The following is a 19524-nucleotide window of genomic DNA, read 5'->3' as shown; positions in this document are numbered from 1 at the left end:
TACCATATATAGCTATATACTTGATATAGTTGTAAATATCAACAGAATATTAATACACAGATTGCTAAAAGCAAGGGTTATATATAATATTACAAGTGAATATGTAACAGCAACAGTTAATACATAGCCAAATCCATGTAGTCTTTCATGGCTGAGGGGAAATTGAGTTAAACTTGTTAAATCCCACAAATCTCTTCAAACACTTCATCATTGGTTCACGAACTTGTTTAAAGTACAACCCATATACAAGTGGATGGATAATTCTTATCGTAAAACCAAAGTTTGGAGCCATAACATATTCCACAAGCTCTTGATAAATTTGTGAGTCAACCAGAAATCTTTCCAAAAGGAGAAATGGCGTAAACAGCAGAGGGACGAATGCACTACCCAATATAACAACAAGTAATGTGATAATCGGCTTCCTGTTCCGTTTGATGGTATGTTGCTGTTTCTTTAAGGCAGAGATTTTTGAAGACTGGCTGTCGACTCCTGCTAACCTGGTTTCTCATTCGATTTGCCTGTAAACCTGAAAAGCTTTTATAGCTAACTGAACATTAAGGATTATGGTAAGGATTGATGCTACAACCATTGGTATTATGAAAGTCAAGACTACTTCATTGTAAGCAATTCCTTCAAATAAGCAGGCACCGTATTCTGGCACGTCAGTGACACCATCCACATTGAAGATGATTGTGGAAACAGTAGGTATGACAGCTACCAGCCATGCACCACCGATAAAAGCAGCTACAACATGAGGTGTCATCATTTTTTTGTGCTTGAAAGGAAATTTTATTGCTACCATCTTATCAGCTGCTATTATCACGAATGACATGTTGTTGACATAAAATGGAAGCATTCGCAACTTAAACGCAAAACATCTAATGAAAGACTCCAAACCAAGTACAAAGCTGATGATCATTGTACTGGAAATCAAGCAGTTTGATAATGTAGTTATCATACCGGATACCAGCAAATCGGCCACAAATATATTATGAGGCTTGTGTAAGCTTCTTGTGGCTTTGATCGTGTAGACCACCCAGCCAGACAGTAGTAAGATGACTGTTGTAGTGATCATCTTGTAGGTAGGGAACATATCCTGGAAGAACAGAGCCTTGATTATCTACCTCCTGGTTGGTCCCTGATCCAGAGTAATTGATTGCACTCATGTTTCTCAGGATCTCACTTCTGTTGCACACTGCAGATGCCTTTTAATACTACACAAATATACACTACTGTGGAAACTCACACTAAAACTTAACTACCACCAATATGAACTGTTGTGTATAAAATAGAGAAGCCTTTATAACTACAACACATAAAATGTGTTATACTCATTTGCCAGGTCTACATACCATAGAATGCCACATATCATGCAATCTCTCACAGGTGTATAATAATACTGCATCTTTCTCTCTCCCTGAATAATGCACATTGTTAACTAATATCCTATCAATGCTGAAGTCTGTTTTGTTACATGTAAAATAGGTGATTTGTTCAATGGTGGATCCACCACGGTCCCCCCTTGTGGAGGAACCATACTTCTTTTGATTGAAATACTAAATGTTGTCAGGCAAAAATCAATTTATAACTCATAAAAATACGCATATTACTACCATTTAGCTATATTGTAAACTGACTCATCTGAAACCTAAGTCAAACCAGCTGTCAAGCAAACTGTCACTCAGAACTTTTGGGCATACTAAGCACCTCTAAAAATAATTATCATTCATTACTAAAAGGTGCCTGCACAAAATAAAGCAACTAGCAAGCAGACATGGGTCAAGCCTTAAGCACCTGCTTTGAAGTGCTTACAACTACTGTGCAGCATTTGTGCTTGTACTTATATAATTAATTACTTATATTTCAAAGTATTTATAAGCACTTTTAAATCACAAAAGCAGCCAGCTAGCTATTATCAAGTCTTTGATTTAATGAGCTTCTCATGCTATCAAATGTGAGTAATAGTTCTATCAGGTGTACCTGTAGAACAATTATTTAACACAGCAGGGAATCTTAGGCCTGAGAGATACAGATTGAAAAATTTGAAAGATGAAATTTTTACCGATTGATTGATGTCCGTTGTAACAATAAATACTTAAAACAGTAGGTGTGCACCATTATATATGTTAATACAATTTTTTAATATTAATAAAGTAATTATATCAAGCACTTTTATAGTGCTTCACTTTGTACTTGAGACATTTACTAAATTGCAGCATTTGTTCTTGTACTTTAACAGGTGTTTGAAAAGTGCTTCAAGTCCTTGACCTAAGTGCTAGACCCATGTCTGCTAGCAAGACAATCTGTTCTTCTCATCCAGCTACAACTTAGCCCGTTTGTTCCTCTCCCCTTGCCAGCTCCTTGTTGTCAGTGGTTTAAAGGGCCTCCACCATATTATAGTATCAAGACACACGATAGTGTGTCGTGCGGCCCAAGAAGCCGGCGCGCCACACCGTGAGTATATTGACAGGAAGAACGAAAACGTAATTTTCACACCTTTGTATCTCGGTGATCACTTATCTGATTGGAACCAAATTTGCTACACGGTTGCCCGCCAGCCAAGGGAGTCTACATTCCAAATTTGAAGGAAATCGCTCAAGCCATTTCCGAGATACGAGCTGCCAAAGTTTCGTTTTTTTTTTCTTCGTCTTTTCGCACACTTACAAAAATTGCTATAACAAGCAAACGCGTACTCCGATCGCCTTGAAATTTGGCACACAGAAAGGGAGTCCAAAGGCGAATCCTAACATCAAATTTGGTACAAATCCGATGAATGGTTCAGGAGTTATGACCGATTATTCGCGTAAAACAAGATCAATTTGTTGTCACGCCTACAGGGTAAACCGCTTCATGGAATGAGTTGAAAATTGCTATGTAGATGGAGTAACCATCGTAGGAGTGCCTTTTGGTGGTTTGAAAGGAATCGAGATAAAGACCACGGAGATATGACACAAAACCCAACCTGTGTCACCATTACGCGATCGATTTTTATGAATAAAAAAGTATTAGTTTTCACGCCAACTAGGCAAACCGCTTAGAGCAATGAGCTGAAAATCGGTGTATAGCTGGAATAATCTTCATAGAAAGTCCTTGCAGTAGTACACAAGAATCGGATTACAAACCACTGAGTTATGATTCGAAAGCCAACTCCTTGTAGCAAATGCTAGATCGAGATGCTCTAATAGAACAGTCACCCTAATAGAGCATTCGGCTAATTTATTTACTCCATTATAGAATTTTATTACATCACAAGTTATTCTGTAGGGAGTTCAGCTGCAAACAGTTAATCTTATAGACAGTTCAGCAAGAAGACAGTCACCATGTGGAGAGTTAAGCAAATATATCACTATAGAGATTCAGAACATTACAAGTCACACTGAAGAAAGTTCAGCTATAAACAAGTCATGCACTGTGTAGAGAATTCAGCTACAATTAAGTCATTCTCTAGAGAATTCAGTTACACAGAATTCAGCTACACACAAGTCACTGTGGAGAGAGTTCAGCTACAAACAAATTACCCTTTAGAGTGATCAGCTACAAACAAAACACTTTGCAGGGTGTTCAGCTGCAACAAATCAACCTTTAGAGCGATCAGCAATGAACAAATCAACACAAATCTACCTGTAGAGAGATCAGCTAGAAACAAATCACCCTGAAGAGAGTTCAGCTACAAAAAATCACCCTGTAGAGACATCAGCTAGAAACTAGACACAATGTAAGGAGTTCAGCTACAAGCAATCACCCTGTAGAGAGTTCAGCTAAAACAAATCAACATGCAGAGAGATCAGCTACAAACAAATCACCTTATAGAGAGTTCAGCTACAAACAGATTACCTGTAGAGAGATCAGCTACAAACAAATCACCTTATAGAGTTCAGCTACAAACAGATTACCTGTAGAGAGATCGGCTACAAACAAATCAACCTGCAGAGAGATCAGCTACACACAAATCAACTTGTAGAGAGATCAGCTACAAACAAATCACCCTGTAGAGAGATCAGCTAGAAACTACACACAATGTAAGGAGTTCAGCTACAAACAAATCACCCTGAAGAGAGATCAGCTACAAAAAATCACCCTGTAGAGAGATCAGCTAGAAACAAATCACCCTGAAGAGAGGTCAGCTACAAAAAAATCACCCTGTAGAGAGATCAGCTACAAGCAAAACACCCTGTAGAGAGTTCAGCAACAAAGAAACCACCATGTAGAGAGTTCAGCTACAAACAAATTACCCTGTAGAGAGATCGGCTACAAACAAATCAGCCTGTAGAGAGTTCAGCTAAAACAAATCAACCTGCAGAGAGATCAACTACAAACAAATCACCTTATAGAGAGTTCTGCTACAAACAAATTACCCTATAGAGAGATCGGCTACAAACAAATCAACCTGCAGAGAGATCAGCTACACACAAATCAACTTGTAGAGAGATCAACTACAAACAAATCACCCTGTAGAGAGATCAGCTAGAAACTACACACAATGTAAGGAGTTCAGCTACAAATAAATCACCCTGTAGAGAGTTCAGCTAAAACAAATCAACCTGCAGAGAGATCAGCTACAAACAAATCACCTTTTAGACAGTTCAGCTACAAATAAATTACCTTGTAGAGAGATCGGCTACAAACAAATCAACCTGCAGACACACAAATCAACTTGTAGAGAGATCAACTACAAACAAATCACCCTGTAGAGAGATCAGCTAGAAACTACACACAATGTAAGGAGTTCAGCTACAAATAAATCACCCTGTAGAGAGTTCAGCTAAAACAAATCAACCTGCAGAGAGATCAGCTACACACAATTCAACTTGTAGAGAGATCAGCTACAAACAAATCACCCTGTAGAGAGATCAGCTAGAAACTAGACACAATGTAAGGAGTTCAGCTACAAGCAAACCAACCTGTAGAGCGATCAGCTAGAAACAAATCACCCTGAATAGAGGTCAGCTACAAAAAATCACCCTGTAGAGATATCAGCTAGAAACAAATCACCCTGAAGAGAGGTCAACTACAAAAAAATCACCCTATAGAAAGATCAGCTAGAAACAAATCACCCTGAAGAGAGGTCAGCTACAAACAAAACACTTTGCAGAGAATTCAGCTACAAACAAATCAGCTTGTAGAGAGATCAGTTACACACAAATCAACCTGTAGAGAGATAAGCTAGAAACAAATCACCCTGTAGAGAGTAGCTACAAGCAAAACACCCTGTAGAGAGTTCAGCAACAAAGAAACCACCATGTAGAGAGTTCAGCTGCAAACAAATCACCTTATAGAGAGTTCAGCTACAAACAAATCACCCTGTAGAGAGATCAGCTAGAAACTAGACACAATGTAAGGAGTTCCGCTACAAGCAAATCACCCTTTAGTGAGTTCAGCTACAAACAAATCAACCTGCAGTGAGATCACCTACAAAAAAGCACCTTGTACAGAGTTCAGCTACAAACAAATTACCCTGTAGAGAGATCGGCTACAAACAAATCAACCAATAGAAAGATCAGCTACACACAAATCAACTTGTAGAGAGATCAGCTACAAACAAATCAACCTGTAGAGAGATCAGCTAGAAACTAGACACAATGTAAGGAGTTCAGCTACAAATAAATCACCCTGTAGAGAGTTCAGCTAAAACAAATCAACCTGCAGAGAGATTAGCTACAAACAAATCACCTTATAGAGAGTTCAGCTACAAACAAATTACCCTATAGAGAGATCGGCTACAAACAAATCAACCTGCAGAGAGATCAGCTACACACAAATCAACTTGTAGAGAGATCAGCTACAAACAAATCACCCTGTAGAGAGATCAGCTAGAAACTAGACACAATGTAAGGAGTTCAGCTACAAATAAATCACCCTGTAGAGAGTTCAGCTAAAACAAATCAACCTGCAGATAGATTAGCTACAAACAAATCACCTTTTAGACAGTTCAGCTACAAACAAATTACCCTGTAGAGAGATCGGCTACAAACAAATCAACCTGCAGAGAGATCAGCTACACACAATTCAACTTGTAGAGAGATCAGCTACAAACAAATCAACCTGTAGAGAGATCAGCTAGAAACTAGACACCATGTAAGGAGTTCCGCTACAAGCAAATCACCGTGTAGAGAGTTCAGTTACAAACAAACCAACCTGCAGTGAGATCACCTACAAAAAAGCACCTTGTACAGAGTTCAGCTACAAACAAATTACCCTGTAGAGAGATCGGCTACAAACAAATCAACCTGTAGAATGATCAGCTACACACAAATCAAGTTGTAGAGAGATCAGCTACAAACAAATCACCCTGTAGAGAGATCAGCTAGAAACTAGACACAATGTAAGGAGTTCAGCTACAAAGAAACCATCATGTAGACAGTTCAGCTGCAAACAAATCACCCTGCAGAGAGTTCAGCTACAAAAAAATCACCCTGTAGAGAGTTCAGCTAGACGAAGTCACCTTATAGAGAGTTCAGCTACAAAGAAACCATCATGTAGAGAGTTCGGCTACAAAGACACCACCATGTAGAGAGTTTAGCTGCAAACAAATCACCTGTAGAGAGTTCAGCTAGAAACAAATCACCCTGAATAGAGGTCAGCTACAAAAAATCACCCTGTAGAGATATCAGCTAGAAACAAATCACCCTGAAGAGAGGTCAGCTACAAAAAATCACCTTGTAGAGAGATCAACTACAAACAAAACATTTTGCAGAGAGTTCAGCTACAAACAAATCAACCTTTAGAGCGATCAGCAACAAACAAATCAACCTGTAGAGAAACAAATCAACCTGCAGAGTTATCAGCTACAAACAAATCAGCTTGTAGAGAGGTCAGTTACACACAAATCAACCTGTACAGAGATAAGCTAAAAACAAATCAGAGTTCAGCTAAAACAAATCAATCTGCAGAGAGATTAGCTACATACAAATCATCTTATAGATAGTTCAGCTACAAACAAATTACCTTGTAGAGAGATCGGCTACAAACAAATCACCCTGCAGAAAGATCAGCTACACACAAATCAACTTGTATAGAGATCAGCTACAAACAAATCACCCTGTAGAGAGATCAGCTAGAAACTACACACAATGTAAGGAGTTCAGCTACAAACAAATCACCATGTAGAGAGATCAGCTACAAACTAGACACAAAGTAAGGAGTTCAGCTACAAGCAAGTTACCCTGTAGAGAGTTCATCTACAAGCAAATCAACCTACAGAGCAATCAGCTAGAAACAAATCACCCTGAAGAGAGGTCAGCTACAAAACATCACCCTGTAGAGAGATCAGCTAGGAACAAATCACCCTGAAGAGAGGTCAGCTACAAAAAAATCATCCTGTAGAGAGATCAGCTAGAAACAAATCACCCTGAAGAGAGGTCAGCTACAAACAAAACACTTTGCAGAGAATTCTGCTACAAACAAATCAGCTTGTAGAGAGATCAGTTACACACAAATCAACCTGTAGAGAGATAAACTAGAAACAAATCACCCTTTAGAGAGTTCAGCTACAAGCAAAACACCCTGTAGAGAGTTCAGCAACAAAGAAACCACCATGTAGAGAGTTCAGCTGCAAACAAATCACCTTATAGAGAGTTCAGCTACAAACAAATCACCCTGTAGAGAGATCAGCTAGAAACTAGACACAATGTAAGGAGTTCAGCTACAAGCAAATCACCCTTTAGTGAGTTCAGCTACAAACAAATCAACCTGCAGTGAGATCACCTACAAAAAAGCACCTTGTACAGAGTTCAGCTACAAACAAATTACCCTGTAGAGAGATCGGCTCCAACCAAATCAACCTGTAGAATGATCAGCTACACACAAATCAAGTTGTAGAGAGATCAGCTACAAACAAATCACCCTGTAGAGAGATCAGCTAGAAACTAGACACAATGTAAGGAGTTCAGCTACAAAGAAACCATCATGTAGACAGTTCAGCTGCAAACAAATCACCCTGCAGAGAAGTCAGCTACAAAAAAGTCACCCTGTTGAGAGTTCAGCTAGACGAAGTCACCTTATAGAGAGTTCAGCTACAAAGAAACCATCATGTAGAGAGTTCGGCTACAAAGACACCACCATGTAGAAAGTTTAGCTGCAAACAAATCACCTGTAGAGAGTTCAGCTAGAAACAAAATACCCTGTAGAGAGACCAGCTGGACGAAGTCACCTTGCAGAGAGTTCAGCTACAAAGAAACCATCATGTAGAGAGTTCGGCTACAAAGACACCACCATGTAGAGAGTTTAGCTGCAAACAAATCACCTGTAGAGAGTTCAGCTAGAAACAAATCACCCCGTAGAGAGATCAGCTGGACGAAGTCACCTTGTAGAGAGTTCAGCTACAAAGAAACCATCATGTAGAGAGTTCAGCTGCAAACAAATCACCCTGCAGAGAAGTCAGCTACAAAAAAGTCACCCTGTAGAGAGTTCAGCTAGACGAAGTCACCTTATAGAGAGTTCAGCTACAAAGAAACCATCATGTAGAGAGTTAGGCTACAAAGACACCACCATGTAGAGAGTTTAGCTGCAAACAAATCACCTGTAGAGAGTTCAGCTAGAAACAAAATACCCTGTAGAGAGACCAGCTAGAAGAGGTTACCTTGTAGAGAGTTCAGCTACAAAGAAACCATCCTGTATATAGTTCAGCTACATTTCAAGTCACCCAGTAGAGAGATCAGCTGCAAAAAAATATCCTGTGGGGCATAATGGGCATGTAATAAATATATGTATATAATTTGTATAATTACTAATAAAATCAAAAATAATTGAAGTACTAAAATTCTTCTTTAAGTTCTTTTCTTCTTCCTGTAGTAAAGAAAAAAAAAACATGGGTTAAAAAAGCCCCAAAGCCAGCCATAGGCCAGCTTTGCAGTATACAAATACAAAAAGAAGTGATATCTAATCAAAAATAGCCAAGCTGTAAAAAAAGGTGCGGCCCTCAAAAAGGCCATGGTGAAAAAAGATGTGAAATCCAAGGTGGCGGCCAAGAAATGGCTGTGATGGTAGGTTAATGGTTACATTTTAATAACGACAATTCAGGTGAATTTTGTGCCGCTTGGTCTTGGCACCAAATTCACCTGAATTGTTGTTATTAAAATGTAACCATTAACCTACCATCACAGCCATTTCTTGGCCGCCACCTTGGATTTCACATCTTTTTTCACCATGGCCTTTTTGTGGGCCGCACCTTTTTTTACAGCTTGGCTGTTTTTGATTAGATTTATATAGCAGGATCATAAAAGTTAAATTTGCACTTTTCCATGAAAATATATTGACCAAAAACCACCATACCTTGGTGATGTTGGTTAGGTATGTATAATAATCAAGTACTAAAGTGTCATCAGTGTGAAAATGCTTAAAAAGTTGATTCAGTGGAATTTTCTATTTGCTTTAATGTATAAGCTAGCTACAAGCCTGATGTTTGTCACTGACTAAACTACTCTTTTGCATAACACAGCATCATACTGAAAAAGATGGGGTTAATTCCCAAAGTCTGTTTATACTGAGACATTCCATTGTTCCATTAAGCCCTAAGATGATATATGTCATAATGTAGACAAACTTGTAATGCTATCACCTTGTTAATAATTATTTTAATTCAAAGTAAGTCATATGGTGTGCTAACTGCTAGCATGCAACTTCTCTGTTGTAAGGTGTACATAACATTAATTAATAATATTCATTGCCAATTTTTGTCATCGACGGTCTCTAGACTTTTTGATTGCTTCTTTTTTCACTTTTTTTGGTTGTGGTTTACTTGATCCTCCTCCAAACATGTTTGTCATCCATTCTTCAATACTGGGTAAATTACTACCACCTCCCTGAAGCATGCTCATCTGCTCCTCCATTTCCTACATAAAATTTTTGTGGAAAATTATCTCACAATAGAACTATTAAGTATAGCAGTACATATTTGTAGTAGGGATCTTTCTAACACAATCACGGCTTACAAGTAAAAATTTTCATTCCTGCCTGCATTGCTGGATTCCAATCATTTTTTGTACCATTGGATGCAAAATGTCACCATTTAGTTTAACATTTAGAACTATTGGAGAATGCATATTTACACATTACAAACATACATATATGGCAGCTTTTAATGGGATAACTCGACTCTTACAGCCTAAAACTAAATATTGGTCGAAAGTCTGTTCACTAGGGTACTTGGAGAAGTATAAATGAACACTGTTATGAAGCACTGAAGGATGGTGATGCGTGATTCCACATATCGATCTTCTTACCATGCGTTTAATTTCGATTGTGGGTTTAATCATGTGAGTCATGTATGGCCTGACAGAGAATTTAATGGAGAAGCGAGCAATGCTTGTTCAAGTTGATAGGAGAACCACCATTAAGTTATGGATCATTTTATAAAGGTATGTAAAGAGTTTGTGTGTTTCTTTGCTGGAAGGCTGCTTACACAGCAAGTTTTGGCTGAGAGTTTAAGGTTAAGGTAAAACCCTAGGTACCTTTTTAATCCTTATTACATAAAGAATAGAATAGCATAAATTGTGTAGTGATAGGAACTACACTTCAAAAGTTACATTGCTTTGTCTAAGGCATGCATATTAGAACCAGTTTTCTGGATTATGTGGCTTTAAGGGTCAACCATAGCTGGAACAGATGAGGTTACATGTGAACACAGTACAACTAACTAGTAAAAAAAGGACCAAATGTTTAACGCAATAAATTTTAATAACGATGTGGCAACGCTGTCATTACGTATATAAGTTGATTGGCATTGTCTGGATCGTTAAAAGATAAGTCCATTAAGAAACCCGCTGGCAGGTCATTAAAATGGTTAGTGACTTGCTAGCAAAATATACTATGGCAAATAGTGAGTGTCACTACACAATTTAGTGACCGTCACTGAGAATTTCCAGCGAAGTTCACTGTTTGTCACAGTGTTCACTGCTTATTTTCTGCATATCTTACTTTTGATCATTGGTTAGCTATATACTTACTGCGGGCTAATAGACTGTGGCAGGTGACCAGTCATCCAAGTTTAACCACTGTTCTTCGTTTTTGTAAGCGCACTTTACAGGTGTTTTCAAGTGTTTTAAGCATGTTGCATCTTCTAAGCAAAAAATCCTTTCCTTGTAGAATGGCCATTTTAATGTGGTCAGTTTTTTATACCCTTGGCCTTGCTGTGACACTGTGGGTCACAACTTGTCGGTTTCTTCTCTTCACCAGCACTGGTTTGTCATTTAGTAAACTGCAGCACAAGGCTTCACCGTGAAAGAACCATTGATAGGCACTGATATATCAAAGGGAAGACCTGCAATCACTTAAAGTATTTGGTATTACCAAGAGTAAATAATATCATTTACTCTTGGAGTTTTACTCTTGGAGTAAACAATGAAATTTACTCTTGGTATTACCCACTGCGCTTGTTCATAGAGTGTGTTATTCAACCACCATCGCTGTTTCTTCATCAATTCCACTGGAAATCGGTGTTAAGGGCCAACTTAGAGGGAGGGAGAGGCCAACTTAACGTTCTTGCAAGATTGAACAGAGCCCTTTCTTCTCCCATGATTCGTGCTGGTGGTTGGATTGGAGTCGCATCATCTCTTCCAGCTATGATGTTGCAGACGAACTTGTACCTTTAATATGAGAAACCATCTGTTTTGTTCTCCCATGCATGTTTCGTCCTGGTGGTTGGCTCTAGATTTCGATTAAAATCGTCTGTGTCTTCTTCACCTGACTGGAAAGTTCTTCACTTTCTTTGAGAAGCAGTCCAAAGTGCTTTCTCAGGTATCGTCCCGGGCTTCAAATTCATGCCGGGGCTAGTGTTGTCGCTGTGTTCTTCAATGGCTGAGTTATTTGTTTTCCTATCTTTTCTGATGGTGTCTGTGCTAAAACTGTCTTCACTGCCCTGTTCTTCATCCGAGAGAATAGTAGCATCTTCTAAGGTCTTCTAACACACTGAAAAAATTTAATTAATTGTGTCTGCATGCACATTGTGCTACTTTAACTGCAATATTTTGTGCTTATAGCCCTTTGAGCAAGTTAACATGTTTTGGTGATGATTACTATTGCATAATATTATAACACAGTGTGTTTTGAAGGGGCAATTGAGTGTTGGATACTCTCCCTCCCTTTAAATTATTATGAACGCTTGCTTCAGCCTGACAGGTGCCTTTGGCATACCACAGTATGTACAATGCATTTACTTATATTCTCATTTGTGTCCTATTTATCTTTGCTGACAACATATGCATGGTGTTGATTTGCGGTAGCGCCGCATGATGATTTCCTTATACGTATTTGTAATGAGAATTGTCCAAGATTTCTGTTGTGACTGGATTGATTGTAGAAAGGTCCTTTTCATAGTTTTCTTTGTTAGTAATGCTGTGTAACAGGCTGAACAGGCTGAATATGAAGTGTAATGGCCACTTGCTATTTTAGGATTGATAGTTGGAGCTCGCTTCAAGACAAAAACAATAAGCCTAACAATAAGCCTGGCACCATTCTTTCTTTTTAAGCAGTACGTGTGGGTTCACCAGTCACAATAATGCTACAAAGAGTAAACAAACAAGTACTAGAAATGTTAAGTTTGATTAGGGATCAAAGATATAAAAAGTAGCGAAACAAGGGAGGTTGAAGATATACTAGTCCCCTATGGGTAAAGAATGGATTTAAATTAGTACTATTCTGTAGAGGTGATTTTCATTGTGTAAAATGTCTCTACGGCAATTTTTAAAGGTGGAGTTTTGGATGGTGTGTGAAATTTTCTGGGTGATCCCTACATAAACAGTACTACTGTACCGTTTGATATGATGCTGTATGCATTATCACATTGTACTGTTGTAGCAATATGATTAATGCTTTGCTTTTTTCTAAACCATCTGAGTCAATACTTTTTCAGCATGCAGACAATTGTGAATTCGGATAGAAAACTATCAACTGACTGGATGAAACAGAGTCGGTTAGAGTGAGCAGTATATAGACAAGAATGTACCACATCTTAGAGAGGCAAACTGTGCATGGACAAAAATAAATGTCCATCAGAATATAAATAAGGCATTTACAGTACACAGCATGTGTTGCCAGTGGCCAGTCTTGTCAATTGCTTTTACAGTATTTGTATTTTTCATTACTACAGCAAGAGCAAATGTTAGGCAGGACCCTCCACCACACAATGCTGGCACAACCTGTGAAATTCTAGCGTACCTGAAATTAATTGTTTGAACAGAGAGGCAAGATTGCATAAGGAGAACTGATACTGATATTATGAGTATTTTTCGAAGTGGCTTTGTAGATTCCATATTAGAGAAACATATGTACAGCAGCATCAGCAGTACACTAGGCAGAATACAGTACAATTTTTTTTATAATCTACAAGAATATTTTTGCTGCACGAAAGTGTTGATACTGACACCTGTGATAGAGAAAATCTTGACTTGCACCAAAACCAATCAAAATTTTCCTTTCAAAACTTTGTGTGATATGGTACATTACATCCCAGTGTGTGGGAGTATCAAAGCGCCGCGCTGGGTTATAACTACCATACAGCTAGACAGAGCGGCGCTGCTACTGTACGATATATTAGTTATCACCAAGTGATAACTAACTTATCACCCTGTTGCGGAGCCACTCAGTCTCTTTCGTTACATCATAATAACCGCGAATGGCATTGTTTACCAATGGAACAAAGAGCCAAATAAGGAAATATTGATACAAAACATACCAATACAGCACTTAAAACTAGCTAAATCTTACAAGAAAACTGTTAATCCTTTACCTACTAGTTACCAATACGATAGTTTAACAAATGTCAAGAATAGTCCGTGACGATTTTCGTTCCAGCAATCACTCCCAATGGTCACTATGGTGAAGAACTAACTTCCTATAGCTTCATCGTTCTATCTCATAGTCACTTGTTGGTCTTTATTTTTCTCTTGCACACCATGTGACACCACCATACCAATTTCTGACGAAGGCAAATTGTACCTGGAGCTGCTGTTTCATAACACCGAACTTCGCTACAGTTTGTAGGCAGTATGTAAGGTCTCTCTTGTAGCTACGAAGTAGAATCTCCACACAATTCGGACGAAATCTTGAGCACAGTGACAGGAACTCAAACCGGAACTTAATTTACTATCCATAAACTTCTGCGCACTCCCGCGCACTGGGATATAAAATAGTTATATCCCGTATACTCGGATGATATCATTGTTATTACACTCGTCCTCGGCTCCGTCTCGGACTCATGTAATAACAATGATATCACCCTCGTACCGGGATATAACTATAACATACATAGGGCATGTATGTATTAAAATTGGCCAATTCAAATATCACGTTAAAATGGATGTACCCGTACTTACTGATCTACCACGTGTTATTATACAAGTATAGAATCTTGAATTCAATTAGGGATTGTAGAAAAAGTAAGTATGGAAACAAGGGAGGTCACCTACACCTGCAAATATACTAGCAGATCTATACCCATTACTGAATTAGGGATTAAAAGTCCACTTGTATATCTGAAGGTGTAGTGTAGGTGACCTCCTTTACTTTTTTCTATGATCCCTAATAACCCTTCCTTATGCGTACTTATTTGTTTATTTTTTTTTGTAACTGGTGAACTCACGCATACTGGATGAAAGAAGGAATGGCACTAGAGTTAATGTTATATCCTTGCCTTTCCTTCTTGTTGAAAGTTTTGCGAGTCCGCTTTCTTGCTGGTCGAGTGTCCAGGCACTTGTTCAGGTACGTTCTATTACAAGTTTGTAATGCTAACAGAAACGCAGGAAGTAGTAAAGGTTAATGCATTATATATGGGAAAACTCACCCATCAACAACAAACAGCACCATCTAATTTATAAGTGTGTAGAACTTACAGTACCATTTAGAGGCAACAAGGTGATTTCTTAACATCAGTCACGATCTGTATTCTTTATGACACAATCATTTAAAACACCTTGTTTTGTTCTATTTAAAGTGTGCCATCACGTATATCATTTTATTCCTCTCTAAACAGAGAGCACTTTAAACTTTATTTGAATTTAATCGGACAATCAGAGAGGAAGTTATGGAGCGAATTCTACAAAGTTAGTTTATTGTTGTGTAAACATAATCATACAGTACGATAGTACTGTATAGTAGGGATCATGCAGAACTGGGCTTTTCCAGCCAAAAATATCACCCTAAAACCAGCCTCAATTTCCCTGCATGACAACTTGGCGGTATTGGTTAGGCACAGTCAAGCCCAAAAATGTCTTCAGATCAATCCTAAACCCTTTTATCTATGGAATTTTTCTATTTAACAGAATTTTATTTTGACTAACTGATGCCTTCACCCAAGCATAACTTGACAATAGATATACAGTAGCTATAAGCTTGATTTCTTCACTGTTCAACTTCACTTAATTCATCCTGAGATGTGCCTTTTCACAAACCACAGTATGTACAATACACGCATCATGGACTTACCTTTGTCCCCAGTTCTTTTCGCAGACAACGCAAGGTGTTCGTTTATTCGCGATATTGCATTAGTGGCTTCCTGCTAATAACTTATTTAGTTCACGCTGCTCGATTTTTTGTGCTGGCTGCTCGGCTGGCTTGTTTTTCGCGTGTTTGAGTTCAACTGATTGTTCCAGACGAGGGGTGTAGGATAAGAATTAGTTTTTAGCAAAGTAGAACAGGCACGTGCTGATTAGTTGGCAAAGTTTAACTACTTGCGTTTCTTAACCTACTGCTTTGTTGCCGGTGTATTAAAGTTGTACTAAGGTATTTCATTCAATGAACACTGTTAATTGTCTGTTTATCGGGTGTTTGAGTTCAACTGGCAGTTCCAGATGACGGGTGGATAAAAACTCGTTCTTAGCAAAGTAAAACAGGGACATGCTGATTAGATGGCATGGTTTCAAGTCGCACTGCTTTGCTGTGTAAGTTCTTTGTACTAAGGTATTTCATCCTATGAACACTGTGATGTACTGGCCTGTATGCCCAGCTTGTTATATACAATTGAGTGGTTGCTTAGGGCACTTTACACCTGCGACGCTGACCAACGTATCTCATGCATGCAAGTTAGCTACCATCCCGAGCTATTAAGCCATTGTTTGATCAAGCTGCCAGAATTACAATATCCTGCTCATACAGAATTTTCAATGCTTGCTCCTCAGAACTGTGGGGTCTGTCAGATCTGTTAATTTTGATATATGTATGTGTTTTGTTTCTTTTTTTTGTATGTGTGTGTGTTGCCTTGCCAAGGTTCCAGCTGCTTTAAAGCTTCTTGGTACCCCTATGTCTAGGCCCCTTATTTATTTCCTGTGTACACACTTGTTGTAAACCATAAATCAATCAATTGTTGTAGAATACCAGTACACCAATCTATGTGAAAAATTAGTTTTTCAAAAAAAAAAATAATAGCGTCTTCTTTGATTGACTTCCCATAGCTATATCACACATCAATTCATTTTATGAAACAAACTAGTTATGTAAATTGATCACCAGTTCTATAAAAAAAAACAGAAACAAGTCTAAGAAAAATTAGGAATTCTAAACTAGTGTAGGGATCAACTATAGTGCACTAATAAAAAGTACTGAAACAAGTTTGAGTTAGTATAACGACAGCAAATTACAGTAATACAAAAAGAAGCGAATATCCCTTCTCAATTACGGAAATTCCACAGAATAGTATGGATATTCACTTTTTTGTGTTACGGTAATTTACTGTCATAATAATTATACCAACTCAAGCTTGTTTCAATATTTTTTATTGGTGCACTATATAGTTGATTCCTACTCTAGTTTAAAATTCTTGATTTTTTCTTATACTTGTATAACTTTAGATAGATTATAACTTTTAACTAGTGTAGTTTTGTCTAATATATTGGCCTTGTATATCAAAAAAATCATCTACTAATGGCGAATAAAATGGCTGTTGTTCCAAGCCTGTAGCTTCAATTGCAGAATAAGCTCTTTGTTTACTTTATACACTAGGACATGCATGTACATATGACAACCACCCTTGTGCAAGTTATTTGGACATACATCGGTCTTTAAAGGGTTGATTAAAGATTCACCTATACCTTGGTTTTTAAAATTCACAAGTAAATGTCGAAATGATTGAAGGTTTTGTAACTTTTACAGAACCTCTCCAAAAAATATTCCTTACGGATAACTTGTTTGCTATAGCTGATCTCAGTGTGATTGTATTTATAGTGGGACTTGTCACTATTGATTGTGGGTTTTAGTTTATCAACATGTACTCTAACAGACACTTATAAAAACACAATGGGCTTGTGTAGCTACCATACAGTAGCTGTTTCAAAAAATGATACTGAACAATGTCTGCACTAGGCATTTATTCGTATATCTGAAAACCTGGCGTTTATTTCTGTTGTAAGCCTGGCGATTAAATAAGACCATGCAGGATGGGCTGTAATTTGAGGTAATATGGTAATCTATTTCAACAAAATCACTTTCTTCTACATTCAATATCACCATGTAATGATTCCGAAAATGACAAATCTAATCACACAATGACTGCACCTATATCATACAGTACGATAGTACTGTATAGTAGGGACCACAAAGGAGTAGGCGTGGCACACAAAATAATATCACTCAAAAACCAGCCTCAATTTTCCCAGATGAGGCAGTATTGGTTAGGTAAAACTAAGCCCAAACAAGCTTTCAGATCGACCCGAAGCACTTTCAATAAGTTGCTACAGAAAATTAAAAAAATTATTTAATGGAATTTTCTACTGACTGACTGAGTAAGTAACTGACTGATGCCTTCAGAAGACAAGTGTAACTGATAACGGCTAAGGCTACAGGCTTGATTTTTCACTGCTCGACGTTGCTTCGTCCCAAGAGGTGCCTTTTGGCATACTGCAGTACCTACGTACAATGCATTCTCCATGCACTTACCAGTGTGTCCTCCTTTGTGTCCCATTCATCTTTGCTGACAGCTAAAAGTGTCGATTTGGTGATAGTATGTGATGGCTTCCCTTCAAAACGGAAATCGTCTGTATTTTTCATAGTGGCTACTCTGATTGCAGAGTGCTTTTCGAACAGCTCTTGATCCGAAATGCTGTGTAACGGGTTGGAGAAAAGCTGACAACAAAATGTAACGGATACTTCACTTTCAGATGATAATTGGGACGCGCAGTGCCATTATGCATGGGTTCACTAAGTCACAATAATTATTTACAAAAAAGTTAACAAACAAGTACACAGAAAAAATTTGGAATTTTCAACTAGAGTAGGGACCATAGCACATCGATAAAAAGTACTGAAACAAGCTGGAGTAGTGCATGATATTAAATCACAGTAAAACAATAAGTAGGGGTTAATCTATGGGGGGTGGGGCACCCCCCTACCCAGGTTTATACCTAAAGCCTTGAGAAATGGAAAGGTTTAATTGATCCTAAAGTTGTATAATCCGAATGGTCAATATTCAATGGCATCACAGTAAAACTTCACCAAAATTGAGTATAAAAATTTCCTGGGGAAGCACGCCCCCAGACCCCCTAGAATCTGAAGTGGCTTGCTTTGTCCCCCCCCCAGTTTAATATTCTGGGTTGAGCCCTGACTATAGCCATTTCTGGCCATTGCCCTCAATGTCGCAGTTTTTGTGCTGACCACACTTTATCTACATCCTTGGGTTAGATCCACATGCACATCATACAGAATTCTTAACATACCTTCTGGGATTCAGGATCTAGGTTCTTCATCATTCTTGGTATGATCAACATCAATACAACTGGAGCTAACATCATCAACACCTACAAAGAAATAGTACAATTATTTATGAAAACATTCTCATAAAATACTACAATGAAGAGGAGGGTATTAACTACTGCTTATCTGAATCAGGTAAACATAACCAGAAATGGCAGCAAATCCTGTACATAATGCTATTTTTATGGAATTTTTGCAAAGAGCTATACCACATTATCACACTACACATAATGCAATATGGCACAGAATAAGCCACACAACATTCACTTGTAAATTACAGTACAACGTTACCATTGGATTCATCAAGGTTTGTGCTAGACTCCATTCTTCTCGCTTCGTGAAGAAATTTGCTTGAGTTTGAGCCTTGAATTTTAGTGGGTAGGGTAGAACAGTCACTGCAGATGGCCGGAGGAGGTCAGACTTTCTCGCCCGCATTTTCCCAGATTTGCTGCTAATATCTACTCTTGCTGGCTCGAATACATGACCTGGAGAGCTGACCTCCACAAGATACGAACCGGGAGGTACATTGTTGACTACAAAGCTTCCATCTTGCTTAAGGAATCCCACAAATCTACCGCCATCAACCATCACTTTAGTGTGAGGAGCCCAGTTTGACACCTGAACGTCCATTACTTGTACCTTCCCCTCTATCTTGTATAACGTCGCTGAACTGTCCACTTCATTTTCAGTAGAGGTGCCCGCAAAAACTAACAGTGTACAAATAAAGAAGCTCAGTCTAAACCACGCCATAGAAACCGAATAACCCGCTGAATGACAGTCGAAATAACAGTTCACTATTTTAATTAACGCTCAGTCCGCCCACTATTTTAATTAACGCTCAGTCCGCCC

The 19524-nt window shown here is 38.3% G+C and overlaps 1 protein-coding gene across 1 annotated transcript; it reads right to left on the bottom strand.

The window, feature by feature from the left end:
* Window positions 1–9532: 9532 nt before the first annotated feature.
* LOC136237624 (endoplasmic reticulum membrane protein complex subunit 7-like) lies at window positions 9533–19520 on the bottom strand. Its single transcript, XM_066027840.1, has 3 exons — window positions 18967–19520; window positions 18639–18719; window positions 9533–9830 (listed from the first exon to the last, which is right to left on the bottom strand). Exons 1-3 carry the CDS (start codon window positions 19423–19425, stop codon window positions 9675–9677), a joined length of 696 nt encoding a protein of 231 aa, XP_065883912.1. The 5' UTR covers window positions 19426–19520; the 3' UTR covers window positions 9533–9674.
* Window positions 19521–19524: the final 4 nt, after the last annotated feature.

The sequence above is a fragment of the Dysidea avara genome, chromosome 11, assembly GCF_963678975.1.
Source record: "Dysidea avara chromosome 11, odDysAvar1.4, whole genome shotgun sequence".
Taxonomy (NCBI): Eukaryota; Metazoa; Porifera; class Demospongiae; order Dictyoceratida; family Dysideidae; genus Dysidea; species Dysidea avara.
This window is presented reverse-complemented; position numbering and strand designations above follow the sequence as displayed.

Coding starts and splice junctions, on each gene's coding strand:
- LOC136237624 (XM_066027840.1), bottom strand. CDS start 19,425: ATGGCGTGGTTTAGACTGAGCTTCTTTATTTGTACACTGTTAGTTTTT. Junction 18,720..18,966: donor AAACCTTGATGAATCCAATG/GTAACGTTGTAC, acceptor ATTTCTTTGTAG/GTGTTGATGATGTTAGCTCC. Junction 9,831..18,638: donor TAGATCCTGAATCCCAGAAG/GTATGTTAAGAA, acceptor AATTTTATGTAG/GAAATGGAGGAGCAGATGAG.